General features: G+C 35.5%; 1 protein-coding gene across 4 annotated transcripts in view; it reads left to right on the top strand.

The window, feature by feature from the left end:
• The window catches only part of OPA1 (OPA1 mitochondrial dynamin like GTPase), a 55913-nt gene that overhangs the window by 16291 nt on the left and 17134 nt on the right, over positions 1 to 22488 (top strand). For all 4 annotated transcript variants that reach the window (XM_062005374.1, XM_062005376.1, XM_062005375.1 and 1 more), the window contains 22 exons: positions 148 to 201; positions 2729 to 2833; positions 3808 to 3894; positions 4828 to 4941; positions 5255 to 5335; positions 5742 to 5816; positions 6142 to 6213; positions 6355 to 6454; positions 6964 to 7094; positions 7578 to 7650; positions 7742 to 7814; positions 8563 to 8678; positions 9279 to 9343; positions 9964 to 10040; positions 12710 to 12875; positions 13044 to 13196; positions 13810 to 13918; positions 14555 to 14634; positions 15718 to 15858; positions 17218 to 17334; positions 18630 to 18723; positions 19997 to 20107. In XM_062005374.1, coding sequence (XP_061861358.1) covers positions 148 to 201; positions 2729 to 2833; positions 3808 to 3894; positions 4828 to 4941; positions 5255 to 5335; positions 5742 to 5816; positions 6142 to 6213; positions 6355 to 6454; positions 6964 to 7094; positions 7578 to 7650; positions 7742 to 7814; positions 8563 to 8678; positions 9279 to 9343; positions 9964 to 10040; positions 12710 to 12875; positions 13044 to 13196; positions 13810 to 13918; positions 14555 to 14634; positions 15718 to 15858; positions 17218 to 17334; positions 18630 to 18723; positions 19997 to 20107 — 2194 coding nt within the window. The remainder of the gene's footprint in view (positions 1 to 147; positions 202 to 2728; positions 2834 to 3807; positions 3895 to 4827; positions 4942 to 5254; positions 5336 to 5741; positions 5817 to 6141; positions 6214 to 6354; positions 6455 to 6963; positions 7095 to 7577; positions 7651 to 7741; positions 7815 to 8562; positions 8679 to 9278; positions 9344 to 9963; positions 10041 to 12709; positions 12876 to 13043; positions 13197 to 13809; positions 13919 to 14554; positions 14635 to 15717; positions 15859 to 17217; positions 17335 to 18629; positions 18724 to 19996; positions 20108 to 22488) is intronic.

Here is a 22488-nt window from a genome sequence, read left to right on the forward strand (position 1 = left end):
CAAATGCTAATTGAAGAACTTTTCTTGCTTTAAAATGCATGTAGAGTCCATTCTCTTATCTGGAATGAAGCTTTCAGCTTGTGATTTGGTTACTTGCAGCAGATAAACTAAACAATGTGTTAGTAGTGATGATTATTTTCTTTTTAGGTTTCAGACAAAGAGAAGATTGATCAACTTCAAGAAGAACTTTTACGCACTCAGGTAACTTTCTGGAGTTACTGATGTCTTAGAGATTTGTATGTAGATTTACTAGATAAAAGCACATGTGAAATACACTTGGTAAAAAGCAGTGCCTTTTAAAAATTATTTTCAGTCTTTTGGGTTTATCAATACAGAGTTCACTCTGTTGGCACAAACCAAAGGTCAGTCTAGTTGGTTCTTTCTCTAACAGTGACTGACAGAATACAAGAATGGGAGTGTAAGCATAAGGCAAATTTGTAATCTGATTTTCCCAAAATACTTTCCTGGCCTGTGGTGCTATATATTCTAGAAATGTAAGGTTAGCCCAAGAGTGTTAACATAACTACAGTGGTAATGTTCCAGTTTTTAACTTATGCATGCTAACTTTATTCATAACATTCTACAGTTCTCTTTTGTAACTTCAGTGCTACTAAATACATCTATAATATCTTGTATGTTTAAATGGCACATTTGTTGCAGAAAGAAAATGTGTTTACTTGTTAGGGAGTTACATTCTGATCCTTTAATCTAAGAAAATAAAGAAGCTTTTAAGTACTAACCAAACATCAGAGGTCCAAGAGGAAAAACAGACATCATGTGGGATATGTAGAGTGAGACATAAGACAGATTATAGTACAGTGGCCTTCAAGAGAACCAAAGTATCTTTTTTTTTTCTTGCATAGTGAAAAATAATTGCAGTTACAATGTTAGAATTGTATATAAGCCATGTTAATCAAAATCTGTTTTGTGTAGCAGTAGGCAGTTCTTTCAATTAAAGCTATTTCTATGATTGGACTATTTGGTATGAAAACTATGGGCAGATTAAAAGCTTTTTGTCTGCCCTCTCTCTGGGATTCAAGGCAACATTTAATCCCTTTAAGAAGCTGAAGAGGATGGTGCTGTTCAGAGTGACTTCCTTTAAAAAAAAAAAAAAGTGAAAACTTTAATGGCTGGTATTGGGAGGATATTTAATATAATTTCTAAAAAACATTGCTTCACAAAGCCCAAGCCAGAATGTCTTTCATCTAGTTCAGTTCTTGTAATTTAATACAGTCTGAGAGAGATGTGCTTTTGCAAGTGAAATGCTGTTTTCAGTATTTCCTTTTGTTACTTCTGCTAGAGAAGCCTGCTTCATTAGCTGTCAGTAAAGGAAAAGATCTGCAGAGAAAAGCTTTAGGATCACTGCTTTTCAAACTGTACTTTAAAAAGAGGCCTACCTTCAGGAGACCTAGAAATTCAGTAATACATTTGGAAAGTCCTTTTTTTAATATTAATTTCTGTATATAGTGAATACATACATGTTACTTTGTTCCCTTTAGATAAAACTTGAGCTTAAAAGCTGACAAATAAAATAGCAATAAATCTAGTAAAATCTAATAAATCTTCTGTCAAGGATGCAATTTCAGAAACTCTCTGCATCAGCTTAACCAAGGAGCATTTCCAGCCCTTCTATGTGGTAGCTTTCATAATACTGGGCTATACAGTGTGCAGTTGAATTGTTTCATTCCTTCAACAGTCCTTACAGAACAGGAACCATGATTCCTCTACTATATGATTTGCAGTTCTTGTTTAGACAGCAACACATTTTCTTGCCTTACAACAAATTCACAAGGGTTTCATATACCTTAATGGGGGTTTTCAGTGCAAATGTGATATAAGGTGGGACTCCTTCCTGCCTCTTTAATTGCCATGAACTTCACCAAGTCTCAGTCCATTCGAACAAAGTTTTAATCTCCATAATTAGCAAGGCAGACCTAGTTATTTTTAAGCTAGACATTTCTCAGAGTTAATTCATATTAGTAATTGTTTTAATCTACTTGCCTACATTTCTTAAGTTCATGTACAGTTAATCTTTTGTCATACCTATAGGCTTCTAAATTTATTGCGTCTTTTACTCAGCCACATTGTTTTGATACAGAGGTTTGTAACCTCTGTATATATTTGCTAGTTTTTAAAACATTCATGACTTAGCTTTTTTTTTAATAACAACTTGAAATTTGATTTGCTCTTAAAACAATGAAGACCAAATAAATAGTGACATAATAGAAGATGGTTTTCAGAGTATGTATGAAAGCTACTTTCATGTCTCATCTTCCGAGGACTAATCATAATCTCCTAAGCAGGAGAACTGGTGTAGTTGTTTCTTTAACTGAGGTTGTATACTGAATCTTTTTGATTGAACAGCCAGTTTCCACTGACACTAATTCCTGTCTGACTGCATATGTGTAGCTTCTTTGAAAATGATGCTTGTTTAAGATGCTTAAAGATTGATATATGTATCATCCAACTTGAATACTGTGGTCTGATTAAAGCTTTTGAAGCAAAAGTGTTGCATTGTAAAAAAAAAAAAAAACTAAACCCAACTCCAAAACTGAAACAGTCTCCTCTTGGTATCCATGTATTTTAATAAATTGTAGTGATCACAAAGGTTTCCATGCTTTTGAAGGGCTTACCTGAATGATAGTGTATTTTTCATAGGAAAACTTTTGGTCATGTGAATGTTCTGTTTCTGTAATTACAAGAGTACATTTTTACTACTGTTTTGCAGCTCAAATACCAAAGAATGCTTGAACGATTAGAGAAGGAGAACAAAGAATTAAGAAAATTGGTACTGCAAAGAGATGACAAGGGAATTCATCAGAGGAAGTTAAAGGTACTTGTTATAAATCACATAGAAGTATAATTATTATGTATCTTCCACAATGCTATTCTAAACCACAGTAGTTAATTCAGATGTTAACTTTTAACATTGATTATACCTATGCTAATTTTTTTACATGTTAAGTCTTTTATACATCCTTTTGTTTTAGTTAGAATTTTTACTTTTGAAAATGGCTTCAGTTGAAGAGGCTAAAAGAGTTACCAGTTATTTAGTCTAACTAAATAACTTACCTAACTGGGAAGTGTGGATTGCGTTTTTTGATGTAGCTTCACTATATGTGGTAAAAAAAATATGTTTCCAACTCTTTTTACACAGACTGATACCTTTGTGCTTTGTCATGGATCTTACTGAGTTTGGTAGGAATATGGTTGTGGGTTCAGGAAACATCTTTCAGTGTTCCTGTATGAATCCATGGAGGTTGAACCAAGTATGCTTTTGTTTTGCCAACATCCTGAGCATTCTACAAACAGACTTTTTCTTCTCCACTCCACTTGCTGACCAGCATGGATGTTACTCTTTCCTGTGGGAACTGAAAGATGGGTTCTTGTTTGTACAGAGTGAGGTTGATAGCTCTGTGCCCTTGTTAATGCACTGTTCATCAAGCCGAAAGTGTAAGTCTAGGTGTTTAATGGAAGAAATTCAATTCAACTTAACTCGGAAACTGTGAGGCCTGAGTGCTGTTGTTCTCTTATGCTGCACATAAGAGCTCTCATTTTGCTCTTTCAGCAACATGCATCTTCAGCTGTAGTATTTTCATCCACAGAAGGCAAGGGATGACTTCACTTAGTATTGTACTTCAGAAAACAGAGATCTGTGCTGCAGTATAGACAGTTTAGATTTCAAAACATCAGGAGACAAAACCCCCATTTTTACAGATGAGTTTGCAGAATGTACAGATGCAGTATGAAAGACAGTCTTCTTGTAATTGAATGTGTTTTCTCTCTATACTTTTTTTCTTTTGCTAGAAATCCTTGATTGACATGTATTCCGAAGTACTGGACATCCTATCTGATTATGATGCCAGTTATAACACTCAAGATCACCTACCTCGAGTAAGTAGATTTAAAAAATCTTTTTTTTTTTTTTTTTTTTAATTTAAACACCATTATTACAGTTGAGTAGAACATTTAATTGCATTCCAGAGTAATCCAGAGCTATTGCTAGGATATTTTCTTGGAACTCCAGTATTTTGGCTTAAGTCATGATCTCCATTTTAAATGCAACAACAAGAAAATTTTGAGAATAGCCAATGTAACTATGTTGTCTGTCTTGGCTCATGGGTAAAACCCTGCCTAGATACAGATACTGCTGCTGTGCTCAGCTTTTTACTTAAATCATTTTGGTCAGGGCACATCAGCCTTCTCAGCATTGTAAAATGCCTGTTTTTTCCTAATGTGTACTAGTGGAGCTGGGAAGGTAAGGTAGTGCCCCAGTCAACTCTGCAGTAGTGCTGCTGTTGGAAGGGGCAATGTGAGAAGAGGTTTGGCTAGCCTGGCTACTGGGGTAGGTTAGAACCAGGAATGCTGCCTGCTTATACAGCTACCTAAAACACTGGTAGCTTCTCTAGGAAACCAGTAAGATGGGGAAATGACAGCAACTACATCAGAATTCATCCTTCTGAATTACAGCCTGCAGAAGCAGCATCTACCAGATGAATAATCTTCAGTGTTTCACCTGCTGAAATGATTTTGTACAAGGAGAAGAACTGACTACCATGAGAACAGCAAGCTCTTGGTCTCTTTATTAGGTAGCCTGATAGATTTGGCCTGTAGAGTGCTTTGTGGATTGTGCTGTCTTAAGCACAACTCATTTTTTTTGCATCACTAAAAGTGTTTTTTCAAGGACTCCATATTTAAACCAATGCATATATTGTCAAATAGAATACAGCCAGTGTTGATGGAGATCAGCATCTTTTTAGTCAGCTTTTGTCTAAGCTTCCAAAATGTTCTGCTGAAATCCAATGGCTGTTAAAACTTTCACTTAAGGTGGTGGTGGTTGGAGATCAAAGTGCAGGAAAAACGAGTGTGTTAGAAATGATCGCGCAAGCTCGCATCTTCCCTCGAGGGTCTGGGGAGATGATGACACGTTCCCCTGTTAAGGTAAGAAACATCCTAATCTCTGAATTGACATTTGCTATATTGTTCTGATTATGCTTTTAATTGAAGTATATGTAAACATTTGTTTATAAAATGACCTCTAGGTAAGTGAGTTGTTGTGGTCAGTGACAAAACTGCAGGCATATATAGATGATCCATATGTGCTCTCAGAGTATTATTAGCTTTTACTATAAGTACTCTTTTTCTAAATAAGCATTACATACATATGTCTGCAGTGACAACTACTCATGTGCTATATATTTCTCATGTTTCTCTGTTTTACTATACTTACTCATGTAAGTCTTTTACCATTTAGGTAACCCTTAGTGAAGGTCCCCACCATGTGGCTTTGTTCAAAGACAGCTCTCGGGAGTTTGATCTGACCAAGGAAGAGGATGTAAGTATAAGAAGTAGCTGGAATTTTATGTGACTTCTATTAATTCACTGGAAAAAAATAGTTGTTGTGTGAGCTGTTAGCCCCTGTTTAATTACAGTGAAATACGTGGCGAGGCATTGTATTAGTTATTAAATTATCTCTTACTGTTGTTTTTTTGGCTGGCACTGAAGTGGAAAGGCAGAGTACTTGTGCCAAGACATTTTTTTTTAACTGTGCAAGAGTCTCCAGGTAATTTGTCATTTTAGCACCTCGTTTACCAGACTTAGTTATTCAACATGCATTTGAGAGAGACAGGATTTATAACCAGGGATCTTAATCCCTAAGTAAGCTTTTTCACTTGTGTTGATTTTTTTTTTTTTCCTATCACAATTGTAAGGAGTTTGATGTTTTACTTTTCTCAAAACAGCTTGCAGCTTTGAGAAATGAAATAGAAATCCGAATGAGAAGTAGTGTGAAGGAAGGGTGCACTGTTAGCACTGAGGTAAGACTTGTCAAAGATTTGGTGGCAAATATCTGCATATATACATCTGTCATAAGTGTTCTTCAAACAGGAGATGGGTAAATCCAGCCTGTATATGCTTAACATTTTACACTCTACAAAGTGTATTTGGACTGTTAAAATCAGTTTTGTATTGCAGTTGTGCAGATAAAATTGTACTTCCTGATTAAAATTACAGGCTGTTGCTGGTTTAAAGCATATGAGTGTAAATATGCATTCATGTAATTTTATGTGTGTGTGTGTGTGTATGTAATTACATATAAAGTAGGTGTGTGTATAATCCTTTCTTTCCAATTTTACTTCACAGACCATCTCCTTAAGTGTGAAAGGTCCTGGTTTGCAGAGAATGGTTTTGGTTGATTTACCTGGAGTCATTAGTGTAAGTATGCAGTAAATAAAAGAACCATCTTTAAGACATGGAAGTGACATAGTGTTATTGGTGAACACAGTAGCTATTGTTCTTTTTTTACCTCTGTTTTCTCTTTTCCTTTAAATATGTATCTCCATATACACATTAAAGACTGTGACATCAGGTATGGCTCCAGATACGAAGGAAACTATCTTTAGCATCAGCAAGGCCTACATGCAGAATCCTAATGCCATCATCCTTTGTATTCAAGGTAATAAGAGTCTAGACCATAGGACTTTATTATTTTTAAACTTTGATCTTTATGTTACTCTGGAGACTGTCCTGGTTGTATTTTTTTTCCATTTCTGCTTATTTGTATGGTGTATAAAGCAGCATGCTGTAGAGTGTCTATTTGTAAATAAAGGCACTTTTGATATCTGTGGTGAAAAGCAACTTTTTGATAAGAAATTTTTATCATTTTTTAAAAATGATGGTGGTGATAAAATCCAAGATTTCTTCAAAAGTATTATTAGAAACAACAGACAACATTTTGAGCAAGCTGACACTTGTTCAAAACAGAAATAACTGCAACAAAATAATTTTTTTAAACAATATGGTGAACAAGACAAGTTTTCACTGTGCATACCCAAAAAATGAATATTAAGTGTAATATTCCTGGTTTTTAAATTACAACATGAAACTTATGTGATGCCTACTGTATCTTCAGTACTGCATGTAAGATTATATAACTCTTCAAATACAAATTTGATTTTATTTTAGATGGATCAGTGGATGCAGAACGCAGTATTGTCACAGACTTAGTCAGTCAAATGGATCCCCAAGGAAAAAGGACAATTTTTGTGTTGACTAAAGTTGATCTTGCTGAGAAAAATGTGGCTAGCCCAAGCAGGGTGAGTTGAAACTGCTTTTCTCATGTTTTAAGGGCTAAAGTCACACATGGAAAAATACTGGACCTCAGTTCTAGCTGCTTTGAATACTTATTTCTGTATTCAGTCAGATTGGGGGCTTTTTTGGAGGTGGTGATTGTATTAATCTCTCAGGGTTTGCTTTTAGTGATCACCTACATGACTACAGATGCAGCTTTGCTAAAGCTTCCTATAATACTGGTGACTTAAGCAAATTGTGTTTCCTGAGAAGGCCTTAAGATATGCTGGGACATGCTTTTGCACTTGTTTTTGGTTTTTGTTCTTATGCCTTATTTTTTTATGGCGTTTTTTTCTTTTAAATATCAGTAGAATTCATAGTCCCATGACAAACTGCTTCTTATGGTAGTCTGCATAGATACAACTGGCTCTGGCTTTAATGCTGTGTTGGAGGAGAAAGGGTATCTGTGCAAAGTTAACCACCTTTCTTTAATCCTCTATTTTTCATAGATCCAGCAAATAATTGAAGGCAAACTCTTCCCAATGAAAGCTTTGGGTTATTTTGCAGTTGTTACTGGAAAAGGTAAAGAGAGCTCTGGCTCTGCTTATTTTCTCATGAATAGCAGAGAAAACTGTCTAAATGGAACTGTTGCAGCACTCTTTTCTTTCTCCAGGAAACAGCAGTGAAAGCATTGAATCTATTAAAGAATACGAAGAGGAATTTTTTCAAAATTCCAAGCTATTAAAGTATGTTGATATTTATTCCTTTTGCTTAAATGAGCCTGTGTTGGTAAATGCATAAGTTTTTCTTGTTGAACTTAAAGAATTACGGTGTGGAAACATTGTTTGAGATTTTACCTGTTTAAATCAAGTATCTTATTAAGATGGCCAGGTTAAGGTTTCTTAATGCTTACTGAAAGTTAGTGACTTGCATCTTTCAGGCAGCAAATTATTCCACTGAAGTTAGGAACCTCTCTTCAGAGGTTTCTATGTATCTCCATTGATTCTAGAAGAACTAAGTTCCCAGCCTATGTCTAGGCACTTGATACAGCTGGGAGGAGTGAATTCAGCCTGAGTTGAGTTGTGGTGCTTCTAAATACCAATTCTCTTGGTGTGACAACCATGTTGTATTCAAAAGGTTAGCTTGTGTGTTTTGCTCAAAGTTCATTGAGCAGAGTTTTGATTTCCCAGGCTTGTGTTTCTCAGTAGAGTAAGCTGCATGGTCTTTGGGAGTGGAGTAACTGCACTTCAGTCTCTAGGATAAGGATTTGTTTGTGATGGGGATTTTTTTGAGAATTGTGGGTTTTTTCCCCCTTGCTGTAGTGATTAGCTGCATTGAATATTTTTAAGGAAGAGACTGGAGTTTTGGTTAGGTGCACAATGACATGTTATTCTCCACTATAAAAAGCAAAGCTTCATTCTTGTGAGGAGAAAATGGGGGCCAGAAAACATAGGTGTGCACAAAAGAATTTGCTACAGCTGTCTGTCTTTACAGGACATCTATGCTGAAGGCACATCAGGTAACAACAAAGAACTTAAGTCTTGCTGTGTCAGATTGCTTTTGGAAAATGGTGAGAGAGTCTGTGGAGCAGCAAGCAGATGCTTTTAAAGGTAAATACCTTTTCAAAAAGCAAGTGAAATAGTAGATTACTATTAAGCAGTGAATTTTTCCAAATACATATAATACTGTTTTAAACAGCAGGCTTGAGCAGTTGTCTTTTGTATGTGCATATGATCATTTCTCATGGTAATTGCCCCGATTAATCTTTACAAAAATGGCTTAAACAATAATTCATGGTATGAGGGACCCACTTGCTCTACAAGCCAAAGGAATAAATAAACATGAAGAAAAAAAATGATGTGGTTTTTTTTTTTTTTTGAGCAAAGCTCAGCTCACTGGGTTCAGATGTTGTTTAAAATTTATTACTTTGTAAAGGTACTGTGTGATCAGCCGGGGCAGGACGTACAGAGTTGGAAGTTGAATTCCTCTCTTTCCACCATGTTTTGTCAGGGTGTGAATCCTGCAATCTACAAACAAGATATCTGAGCATAGACAGCAAAAAACTTTGCTCATTTGTAGAGGCATCTCAAATTGTCAAAGGCTTTGTCATATCAAGATTTGTGATAATTTTAGGAGCTACTAAACTTTTAAGATAATGAAGTGCATATAGACAGTTACAAAAATTAAGGTCTTGTTTCTGATTTTTGCAGCAACACGTTTCAATCTTGAGACTGAATGGAAGAACAATTACCCCAGGTTGCGAGAGCTTGACAGGGTAAATTACAAGACTGCCTTAATTTGTGTGCTACAAAGTGTTGAAGACTACGGGTTAAAATTTATGCCATTTAATCTCACTTGTAAGGGTTTCTTAAAGTTAACATAAAGTACCGACACTTTAAAATGTAAGGGCAGTGTTAATTGTTCTGGGGGAAAGAAATACTAAGCTCTCTGTTTTATGAAATAGTGTGTTTCAAAATCATGATACTTCAATGCTTAACACATCACACTTCTGGTATACAGTTAACTGACCCACCTTGCCCACAGAACAGGTCAGGGCAATCTGTCATAACAGATCATGACAGAACTGGCAAAGAGAAGTTGCATTTCCTGATCTTTCAGACAGACAGAGTAGCTAAACGGTTATGATCCCATTGTCGAAATGTTTTATTGAGATCCCGAATATTCAAATGCCATGCCTGGCAAGAGGCATGCAGGAGATGGGTAGGAAGATGTGTGGTAGAGTAGCTTATGACAAGCACATAGATGAATGTGACCAGAAGGTATTGGTTTAGGCTTAAAGGCCATAAGAAAACTTTTGGTTTTTGCTTTTTGTATAGAAGTGAGAATTAAACTGTACTTAAAATCTTATTATTTAATGTTTTTCTTTTTGCATAGAATGAATTGTTTGAAAAAGCAAAGAATGAGATTCTTGATGAAGTCATAAGTTTGACTCAGGTCACACCAAAGCACTGGTATGGTAATTTTTCCTTTTTTCCTTTTTTTAATTAACCTAAAGCTAATGGAAGTTTGCCTTTAAAATATAAGGAGTAGAAACTGTTTTTCTTAGAACAATTAGTAGGCATTAGTAGGTCCTTTGTCCCTGTGGAAGTAGTGTATGTCTATTTATGATTCTGAATCAACAAGTATTTCTATGATCCCTCAACAAAAATTATATTATGTCAGTTTGTGTTTTACTCTGTTTCAATAAAGTGTCATCAACAGTAGATATCCTTCAAAAATGAAAAGGAATAGTCATAATAAAGATGTTTTCAGATGTTCATTTGAAGTATAAGTCAATAGTTCCTCTTAATATTTGAGCCTTATCATTGTAGCTATCAAGATTTTATATATGGCCTTGGAAAACGAGGTTTTGTGTATCTGTGAATCAGAGATTTGGACGTGAAAGATTATTTAATTCCTGGCTATAAAAAGATGTTTGAGAATTTTCTCCTATATGTGGATCTCCTTGGTAGCCTCAACCAAGTAGCACCATACTACACTGCCTTCATTCTTTGTAAGGCAGGCAAAGGTATGAGAGAAACAACTTAGCTTAAGTGTTTTAACAGTGTAGCGTTACTGCAAAGAAAAGCCACTGTAGATGCAGCCACCTGAATTGAACTGTTACTTGGTCATAGATTAAAATGTCTGACTCTTAATGACATTAGAATAGTTCTGGGCATGTGTATGTGTTCAGAGGAAGTGTTGCCAGTAGCATGTTTGTCTGAAGTTATGTCATAGTCCAAGTGTAATGCAGGTTTTCAATTTTGTGTTTGTTGCTGCTCACTGGAGTACCCTGGCCCATATCTAGTCTGCTTCATTTTATATTGTGGATTGGGTGGCTACATAATGTGAATGTTTTTATGCATTTCTTTTGAAAGGTAAAATATAGTGTTGATTCTGTTTTATAACACTTATAAAACTTATATAACACTTATAAAACACTTATAAAGCTGTGAAGCAGAACTGGAAACCTAAGCCATGAAAAATGCTTCCACTAGCCATTGTGTACAGCCTAAACACAGCAGTGCATTTGGTGAATGCAAATGTTTCTATCCTCTTAAAATTTTCTCTTCCTTCCAATTTAATTTGATTGGATTAAGCAAAGCAAAAGTGTATTTTTATTGACATATCAGTAAGGAACGAATGAGATTTCATTTGTTCTCAATTGGAGGACTGCCCTTCTCCTACAACACATTGTTAAGTGGTAAAATCCATAACAGACAATTTCCAGAACACCCTGTAAAGTGAAATTAATTTGCCACCTACCCAGTTCTTTTACTGGTGATCCAGAATGATCAGTAATTGATCTTTATTTGAACACTAACCAAATCATCCTGTTCTGAGCAGAGCTTTTTAAGTAAAACGTTTTGTACTGGTGGCAATGTTAGTTTTATAGTGAATTCTTTCAATATTTAAATGCTTGAGTTACTTTTAATTTTGTAAAAATGGTTTTGCTACCCTGATACGCCAAAGATCTCTCCCAACAGTAGAAACATTAGCGGTTTTCCTCCCGATTTGTGTTGGTATGTAGAAAAACAGCTTCAAAATTTTTAAATCTGAAAGAGGGATGCATTAAACACAAGAAAGAAAATTAATTTATGTCGTTGAAACCAGGGTAGGAGTGATATTTGATTTCTTCAGTCTTTGTCCACACAATGAAGAGTAGGAACATTATCCAGGGATGAGTGTGTGTCCTGAATTTCAGCCCATTTGGAGGAAAAGGGTTCAAGTGAATCTGATAACCTTGTACCATCAAAATGGCAGTCTTTATTATTTAGCTCTTAGCTCTCACCATTCTACCAAACCTGGCATTCATATGACCTGTTGGTAAGCTGATTTAGCATGCTGAGGTACTATACAATTAACCTGCAAGAAACCCACATTTGTACTGTGGGAGGAGCTGAAGGAGCGTGACTGCCTCTGTGGGTACCACCTGTATATTACCCTGGCTTAGCTCAGTTGTCTCACTGCAGCTGCAAAATTTCTCGAGTAAGTTTATTGTCATTTAGAAAGGTTAAAGTTAGATTGTTTCCATTTTTACTTCTTGAAACGCATCATAAATAGGAAAGTGGTGCTTAGTTTTATAGTGACGTGAGGCATGTTTGTATATGTATGCCAATATACATTTTGGTAAAAGGTCAAGCTTCTCAACTTGTCCCATTGTTTATCAAAGCTGGGAACAATCAATGAAAATCCCAGATGGAAAACTACAACATATTCCAACAAACAAATCAGAACACTACAGAAACAAAACCCACATGCTGTTTTGAGAGTGTGGATTTTTTAGTCAAATCATTTCAATGCTTTGCAGTCTTCCCCCTTGTCATTCCCTCAACTGTCATGCATATGCACACAGCTCTGCATGGTTATACTGCTATAATTAAAGACTGCAAGGAGCTGTTGCACAGTGACAGCCATAAGAGTCACAGAGGCGAACTTCTGAACCTGTCTTTGCTGCTGGAAGCGTTGTGGATTTGCATCCTTAGGTCCAAGCAGATTTTGATTGAAGTTGTATCCTGATGTTATAGAGTATTTCTTGTGTTCTATAGTTCTGTTTTCTGTTTTTCCAACAAATTGAATGCATACCAGTTAGATACTCTTGTACTAGAAGCTATCATATATGTTGCAACTTCTGTTTCAGGGAGGAGATTCTTCAGAAGACTTTATGGGAAAGGGTATCTACTCATGTGATTGAGAATATATACCTTCCAGCAGCACAGACTATGAACTCAGGGACATTTAACACCACTGTAGACATCAAACTGAAGCAGTGGACTGACAAGCAACTGCCCAATAAAGCAGTAGAGGTAAGAATTTAGTTCTTTAAAGTCAGTCACATACTGTTATGTTTGTACACTGTTTCCAGAAAGTATGCAGGTTTTCGTGCTTGCAAGAATTGCCATAAAATGTTTCTTTACCAGCTGGTGCATAGTGGAATGGTCCATTTGAGTAGATGTTGTTTGCTAACTTTCTAGGTGGCATGGGAAACTCTGCAAGAAGAATTTTCCCGTTTCATGACAGAACAAAAAGGAAAAGAGCATGATGATATCTTTGATAAACTGAAACAAGCTGTCAAAGAAGAAAGCATTAAACGCCATAAATGGAATGAGAGAGCAGAGGATAGCCTGGTATGGTGTAGTGGGATTCTTTTGCATTGTTGACTGAGTGCTGTTGAAATCGTTTTATGGAAGTTGCATATTCAATATTTTTGCATCCTTTTAATGTAATCATAGTGTGACAGGAGGATATGTCCATCCTTTTTTTCACTATAAAGTTTTAATTCAGTGTTTTTCAAATGATTTTCTTATTACTTTTTTATAATTATTGCCCTAAATAACATCTAATACAATTCTTTTGATGCAGGAAAAAGTCCTTCATAATCCACTGGCTGCCCAAGGACAGCCTTGTGAGAATCATTTAGCATCAACTCATTTCTTCTGTTTAGACACATAAAATAACATAATTTCATTACCATCTTTATAGTTCTGTAATCCAGAGGGATGACACATCGTTTGCTGTATTTTTTTACATTATTCATGCAAGGCTACAGAAGAGAGTCAAAGGCACCAGAAAATATTTTTGGCAGTGATTTGAATAGGTGCCTCTTGAATAAATCTTGTGTGCCAAATACATGACATTTTTATAGACATGCAGAAAATGTAGAGAATGTGAGAAATATTTATTCATGATTTAGTAGAAAAAATGGTTTATTGCACACTAAAGTGATGTTCTGTATTACAGCGAGTGATCCAGCACAATGCCCTAGAAGATCGGTCAATATCTGATAAACAACAGTGGGATGCAGCCATTCATTTTATGGAAGAGACACTCCAAAGTCGTCTCAAAGACAGTGAGTGTTTTGATGTGTTTTGCTCTTGTGTGCTCTTTAATCTGGGCTAATTTCTGGATCTAGTTCACTTCATTGCAGTGCAAGCTTTTATGTCAGCACAACTGAGATAGCAGTGACAGCTAAAATGGTGCCAATACTGTTAGAAGTGTTTCACAAAATACAGCCTCAAAAGATAGTGCTCTTGCAATAAGGGAACTGAAAGATAAGTCATACAGATCTGTTTAGAATCAAAAAATGGTACAAACACACCTATAGAAAAATAGGAGAAATTCAGGGAAAGTAGTTGGCCCATATATATAAAGCGTCGTCGCTCATTTATAAAGCATCGTTCATTTTGATGCAAGTTGCAACAAGGTAAGATCTTGTAAACTCTTGACTTGGAACCTGGAGGGGTGTCTCAGTGGAGGGATGTTATGTTTTTATATATTTCCTTGAAGTACCTACTGGTTGGCAATCACTTTGAAATTTTAGCAGAATACATCGACTGTTCCTTTAAGTAAAAGTCATCTGATTTGACTCAGTATGTTCTTAGGCATAAATATCTATTATTGATCTTGTAACTAGTTTTAGAGCTATAAATTTGGCTGGTGACATACATTTTGAGTGATACTTAATACCTTTTTTTTTTTTTTTCAGCTGAATCTGTTATTGAAGATATGGTGGGTCCAGACTGGAAAAAAAGGTGGTTGTATTGGATAGGCCGCACCAAAGAACAGGTAAAAGAAAAAGATAATAGACTTTGTAGTTGTTCTACCTTTAGAAAATGTATTACTCAGTAAATTTTCAAAAATATGATCCCTCTTCACACTTTCTAGATAATCAGGGGAAAAAACTCCATATACCGTTTTCATATTAGAGATATTTAGTGGTTTGTAAACTGTTTTCCATTCTTCAGCTGACTTACATCTTTATTGTCATGTCATTGACCTGAATATTAAAGATCTCCCAGTAGAAATAAATTGATGAAAACAGGGTGGTAACTGGGCTATACTATACTTTCCAAGTATGTATTTTAAGCAGAAGTCACATGCAGTTTCCTATCATGCTTCATTTGGGTTTAATTAGTGTGTGATTGTCACTAGCGTTCTAGTCACAGTTGTACCTTCTGATTCCCTGTTTTCATTGTAACTTTTCACTTGCTCATAGCCTTTGGAAATTTATTTTAAAATGAAATAACCCCTTCTGTTCAGTGCCCAGAGATGATGGGCATTTTATGTTACTTTTTCTAGATATTTCTTAAACTGAATCGTACTTTAAGAAAATAAGTAGAGTTTAAAAGAATATAATAGAAAGTAATTGTTTCAGAGGAAGGAGATTTACAATCAACTGTATGCATCCAGGTATGGGAAAAAGGCATTGACTTCAATCCATCTTTCTTTAATGAACAGCAACTTAAAGTATGAGTCCATTGAGAGTTCTTGTTAGCCATTAGGCAAAAATTACAATTTTCATTGATGTCAGAAATGATACATGCATGTGAGCCCTGATCACAGATGTTCTTGGAGGGGAAGGGAGACCAACACCTATGACCTTTATTTTCTACTCAACTCTTCCTTTTTTGTGTTTCTGTGCTTAATAAAAAAAAAAAAGACAAATTGACCGTGGATTATTCATTTAGGAATACTATATTTGAGATAACTTTGCACAAATATACATTTGAGTCACTTAAATGTATAGTTATTAGTGTTAAAGATACTTTCTGTTCTGGTTTATTAAGCAGATAGACTATTTATTGTGGAAGTACTGAAGATCTCTGAGACTGTATAATAACTAATTCTACCTAATCATTCTTGTTGTAGAATATTCGTAATGAAACAAAAAATGAACTTGAGAAATTGATCAAATGCAATGAAGAACATGCAGCTTATCTGGCAAATGATGAAGTGACAACTGTCAGAAAGAATCTTGAAGCAAGAGGAATAACAGTGGACCCATGTCTGGTAAGATGCTGACTTGTAACAAAACACATGGAAGCCCCCTGCGAACATTTGAATGTTCTTTCTAGACAAAGTACAAAAGACTCCGTCGAACTACTGAGTTTTTAATCCAGATGTTTCCGAATGAATTAGTAAATGAGTGCTTGCACGCAATTCACACGCTGCTACTGGCTATGGGACAAACGCGGTACGAGGCTTTGGAATCCGTCAGTTTAGACTGAAGTCAGAATCTGCTGAGCAGACTCTCTCCTGCATTCTGACAAAGCTTCTTTAAAATTATTGTTCCACTGTTATATAGTGGAATCAAGGCCTTTGAGAAGATATGATAAAACACATGCTGTGCTTTCCTAAGCTTTCAATGTGGTTGTATGTGCAGTTTGAAGTTTATAGGTACATTGAAGAGAGGGACAATTTGTAAAAAACCTTGGAAAAAGGCAGGGTTTATTAGAGTGTCTTGAGGGAATGTATTGTATGTTTTAAATATTCTGCAAAGTGATTTATCTCACTGCAATATAAGGCTCTTAACCATAATTAGACCTTTTAATTAAATGTAAGATTTTAAATAAATGAGAATTCAAACATTAATAAGTAATAGATTTAGATTTCCCTTAACAGTGATTTCTTTTCTGCAATAACTTTAGAAACCTTTTCAACATTAATACATGTACTTATTCAAAGTAAAAGAGTAATTTAAATACCCGCTGCCCCTTTCTTATACAAACCTACCATACCTTTTTGTAAAGGTCAGAGTAGTGATCAACATCCTCTACAGGAGGAGAGTGAATGCAAAATGAGTTTAATTTCTAGATAAGCAACTGATTTTCTTGATTTTATTTCATGGGGTTTTTGAAGAGTCATATGTAGATACATATTTAAAATTAAATAACTGAAACATAAATACACCCAATCAAGAAAAGCCATAAATGTTTGTTTACATAAGGCTCACTAAACATTTCTTTATGCTTTAATCTGTTTTAACTGGTAAATTAATGGGTACCACTCAAAAACGTTCTCTCCATGTGAATGTGAAGATTGTATCATGCCAAGAGCAGAACACTTTGTCCTGTTTCAGAACAAGTAGTTTAAATGTATTTTGTCTGCAGACAGCATTTTCAAGCATCCGGTTATGTTATAAGCATAGGAGAGTAGATTTTTAAATCACAATGATCTGTTTGCCAAGTGTAACTAACACATTAATCATAGCCCAGTTGCAGACAAATTGCTGAGAAATGTGTAAACATATCTTACATGTCAGCGATAGTGGAATTGGAGTTACATTTTAAAATGAAATGTAATCATTAAACTATGCACAATAGTGAGTGTATGTATTTATTTAGTCAAATTTAAGGACTGTTTTTCTAGATTAAAGACACATGGCACCAAATTTATAGAAGATATTTCCTGAAGACTGCTTTGAATCACTGCAATCTATGTCGAAGAGGCTTCTATTATTATCAGAGGCATTTTGTGGACTCAGAGGTAAATTGAAGAGCAGATATATGCTGATGTTTTGTCTTACTATTTCCATATCAGTTGAAAAAGTATATGTAGAATTTTTTTAACTAACCTAACCTTTTTTTAAATGTTCTTTAACTTGAGATAGCTGGTGATCTTAGTTATGTTTTACGTGAGGCTTGTAATTAATAAAATGACATCCTGGTGGTAGTTATATAAGTGACCACTAGATATCAGCCATGACCTGAACATCTGTTACTTAACCATGTGTATTGAAAATGCACTGTTAAAAGCAGTATTGTACACCTCTTGGTATCTTGGTGGTACTCACTTCTCCCACTTTCCCACTGATATTTATTTACCTCACTGATATGAATAACTCAGAAAATATTAACTAAAGGGTTTTTATGGGATAAATATGATAAATACGTGTTTAGAATTAATGCTTGAAATCACATGTGATCAACAAAAAAACAAAAAGGTAGAGCTTATAAACAGACCTTTTAAATGGCTTTCCAGTTTAGTAAGCCCAAGCTTGTGCAACAAATGACACTATGCAAGAAGTGGCATAAAGAGAAGAATATACAGTTTTCATACTGGTAGATTTTAAATAAAAAAACTTAGTGGAAAGGTAGAGCTCTTCACTTTCTGTGAAGTTTCATTTTTCTTTTTAAAAGAGAAAAAAAGAAAAACATGGAGCCAGAATCTTTACTACTGTAGTACTGTGTACCTTTGTAATACCTGTAAGAGGGAGTGAGACCACAGAGTGGAGAGCTGCCTCTCTGGGACACTTAAACTCCTGTTATTGTCTTTTTAAGGTGTCCTATTATGAAGTTAGTACTTCCTCCTGCCATCCCTGCAGGTGTAGAAACTGTCTCTTCTGTAGTTAACAAATACAGCCCTTGGCCCAACATTGCCTTCAGAAGCATTTGTCAGACGGAGTCACAGCATGGAGTTCAGTTCAGCTGTTGTCTTTCAGTGTGCTTGCTATGAACAAGTATGGTGTTTCAGTTATGATTAGTTGTCCTCACCAGCCTGCATATAGCATGTGCAAATTGTTTTTCTGTAGTATCCCTTTAGATATGGCTGATTCTATTGAAAATGGTAGCTATAAAAGTGATGCTGCATATTAAATAGGACTGACATGGTTCTTGAAGTATTTTTTATGTATTTCCTTGTTTTTCTGTGAGATTTTTGTGCAAGATCAGGATAGGTATACATGAATTTACAGTTGCTGCTAAAAGTGACAAGAGACTCTTGTAAGTTTAGGATGTTCACTGGACATCAGAGATCTGACACTACATCTTCCCTTTTTCCAGCTTGAATGTAATGATATTGTCCTCTTCTGGCGAATACAGCGAATGCTGGCAATTACAGCAAATACCCTGAGGCAGCAGCTTACCAACACTGAAGGTAAGGCTCAGAGTGAGTTGAGGTGTAAATTTCCTATAATTCCTCCAGTCACCTGTTCCTCCGATGCTTAGCACAGCTGAGTGTTTTTTCTCACCCGATTAGGTAATTAAAAGATGTAGAGTAAATGGAATTTGACTTTTTACTTAAAGGGTTTAATGTAAATAGAATAACAAATAATTATGACACTCTCCAGATTAAAGTATTTTCAGCTTACATCATGGCATTTGTCAAGATCTTTTTCCAAGCAGAAAGAATGTCAATAAGTAAGGTCTACATTCTGTTTTTCTCAGGTCAGTCTGGCTGTAGATTTTAATTGTAAAACATGTAAGAAGTCAATTCAAATGGGTTTTTTTCGAGCCATGGAAAATATGCCGTGTAATATTTAGCCCAGCTTATACAACAGCAGCTTCCTTACAAAGCATATCTAGTGATGGTACAGCTGGTTATAATGACCCTTGGTCATTACAGCTATGTAATACAGCCATGGTACAGCTGGTAATAATGACCCTTGGTCAGTAAAATAGTTTTCAAGCTGCTTCTTGAAGAACATTCAAGTAAAAGGTTTTAACCTTGTCATGAGATGCAAGTTACCCTCCATGGAAGAAAAATTACCTCTAAATTAGTAAAAAGCTAGGTCCTGTCTTTTAACCTCCCTTGTTGACAACTGCTGGTCTGAAAACTAGGAAGTTTTATGAGGAGGTACTCCTTCTAAGTATGAAGGGCAAGGATATGAGTGTTAAGATGAACATAATACTACTTTAAAAGGCTTTTGATTTCTCTTAGGCACATATTTACTACAACAACCCTCTGTATTTCATCAGTCCTTTGATAGCACACTCTGCTACCATCATTAACTTCTTTTTCCATCTTTCACCTTTGACTTGGCCTTGATTCATCCGATGATGTTGATAGCAAAAGTGTAACTGTGAGGAGGGAGGCAGCAAGGATGCTTACAATAAAAGATTTATTAGACACTGAGTATTAAATGAAACTGCTCAATTTAATAGACAGCAAAGCAGTCTACAAATATTTTTATATCCTCCTAAAAGAGTCATCCAAAAATCATTTCATTCAGAGAGAAAAAGTCCTTTGAAATTTAAACATCTTTTCCAAAGAATTTCTTGTATTAATGGCCCAAACAAGGGGCTTATGTGTTCAGAAGTTTCCTGTTCTCCTCTGGTAACACATACACAGACCTTCCTACATTTTATTCTTAGGTCGTTACAGGTGCAACTGTTACCACTCACTTTTTGTTGTTTCATTTTTTTTATAGTAAGGCGCTTGGAGAAGAATGTAAAGGAAGTGCTTGAAGATTTTGCTGAGGACAATGAAAAAAAGGTGAAGCTTCTAACTGGCAAAAGGGTCCAGCTCGCAGAGGATCTCAGTAAGTACTTTCTCTATAGTGTTTTGGAACTACCATGAAAGGAAGGTACCCGTGTGCTTGAGAATATTTAATGCAATATGAGTTGTTCATGTGCTAGCATTGAATTAATATCACGAGTAGAATTTTTTCTTAAATACAGACAGATCTTACCGAGTCTAAGGTAGAAATGGGTAATACAGTGTGGTAAAACTCATGTTTTACACTAATGCTAATACACTGATATATTGCACCAGGATATTGAAAAATATAGTTAAACCAGAGTAATACTGCAAGGGAGGGAAGTTCTTGCTTTTCTAGTACAACATAGTTAATCCACACCCGAGATCTATCTCTGGATGATTCAGTCTTGACTGACTTAGGAGGTTTTAATCCCATCTTTTTTTTAGTTATTGGGTGAAACACGCAGCCTTTCCACAGGTAATACTGACTTTTGATATAGATTAATTGGAAATACCCATGACTTACTGACCAGCTTGTTCTAGGTCATGTCTACAGAAACCAAACCAATCAGACATGAAGATCTGGTATGTTGTGCTTATTAAGCTGAGGTGACAATTGTGTTAAGAGATTTAACAAGTAAGAAAAGGTAGCAAATTTAACCTTACAGATGGATTTCAGCAGCTTAGTGCTTTGAATGACTCCCAGTGTTAAGGGATTTTGTGGTTAATATAGTAAGATTTTAAGGAGTAAAAGTTTTTAAGGGGACAGTCCAGGCTGAGGCGATACTCCTGTTGTCTACCTCTGCACATCCAATAACATTTAGTCTGACTTTTAGCTGATGATGCTTACTCTTGCACATATGTTGTTGGGTTTTTGGCAGCATTCCGCAGTCATTCTGAGAGACACTTAGACCAGATGTACACCTAGATTGGCAGAGGCAGAAAACAATGCTGTGCAAAAGGGAAAAAAAAAAAAAGCTTGTTATAAATACTTGCTTGTTGACATGCAGGTGACCTTTCATCTTAGACTTTTATTTTGTGTTTGATGTATAAGCTAATTTTCTCTTATAATGTGACTTTTGAATGTTAATTCAGAAATAAATACATGCTGTGATCTTTTATTTAGCAATGTTCTGATATCCAGGGTTCAGTGGGACAGTGAAGCCCTCAATTGCTGTTAGTTTACTAAGTATGACTTATGTCTTCCATTTTTTACATCCAAAATGTCATATGAAGCAAATGTTTTGCTTACAATCAACTCAGTCTGAGGATTTTGTAGTACTGGTTTGATTACTTTGGAAGTGTATCTTAGTATTTGAAGTATTGTTATTAAAATACCAGTTATTGTATTTGTTGTCCTTTAGAAAGTGCTGCTATTGTATTTTGAAATTGTGAGTAGGAGTTTTAGTGAATCTAGGGCAAATTGTCTGGTATTTTTTACTAGGGTGACTTTATCGTTTTTATGATAGGTTCTTAATTCTCTCCAAACATCCTGTGTTGATTTTGAAACCCTACATCAAGCTTCATTTAGCTATTCTTTTTAGAGTGGGTGAAATAAGTTTTACTAAACAAGACCTTTTTCTCTATATGTATATACACATATGTGTTGAGGTAAAACTATTGGTAGCCTGCAATGTGGGACACAGGTATATAGTGAGGAAGTTATCTTTTATTACTGGGTAGTGCTGTTCGCTTTCTTGTTTCTATGCTAGATGTTATTTTGTTTTCCTGAGCAAACACTGGTATAGCATGAAACTTGGTGGTTTTTGCTTTATCCTTGAATATTCCATATTCTGAAACAAAGTAAAGGAGGGAACACTAGCAAATACATAATGTTTAAGCTAATCTGTGTTCTGCACTGAATTTTTGGAGTTTTGCATTGTTGGTTTTGCTTTTCACTAGCAAATGGGAATAACTTCCCATTTCAAATCTCTAACAGCTGGAGTTGTTACTTTGTAAACTAAAGCTAGACCTGTAAGAGTAGCCTGTCTGTGTGTTTATAATCCCGGGTATGTGTGTATTGGTATATGTGCTTCAGGTTTGTAGGATGCATTTAATAAATTACTGTGTAATGAAAACAACATCACTGCACTGTATTTCTTTAGATTCAAGAGGTCACACATCCCACATGCATTATTCTAAGAATTAATGGTTATTCAGTACAAAACAATGTATGATGACATGTTCTGTTTTATTGTACCTATGGGAAGATTTTTAAACTACCACTGTGTAGCTCTGTAGTCAAATCAGCAATGTTCTTTGTACTTTCTGCATGCTTTTATTGCTAAGTGGTTATAATTTTTATGGGCAAGTGACAGAGTGCTTTTCTCTGGCATAGGTTTTTTAATACTCCTGAGACAGATTTTGATAGTATAAAGCATTGAACCCTCAGTTGGCTCTACAAGTAATTTCCTCCTTACAGCATTTAGTGATCATCAGGAC

Source organism: Colius striatus, chromosome 12, assembly GCF_028858725.1.
Source record: "Colius striatus isolate bColStr4 chromosome 12, bColStr4.1.hap1, whole genome shotgun sequence".
Classification (NCBI taxonomy): domain Eukaryota; kingdom Metazoa; phylum Chordata; class Aves; order Coliiformes; family Coliidae; genus Colius; species Colius striatus.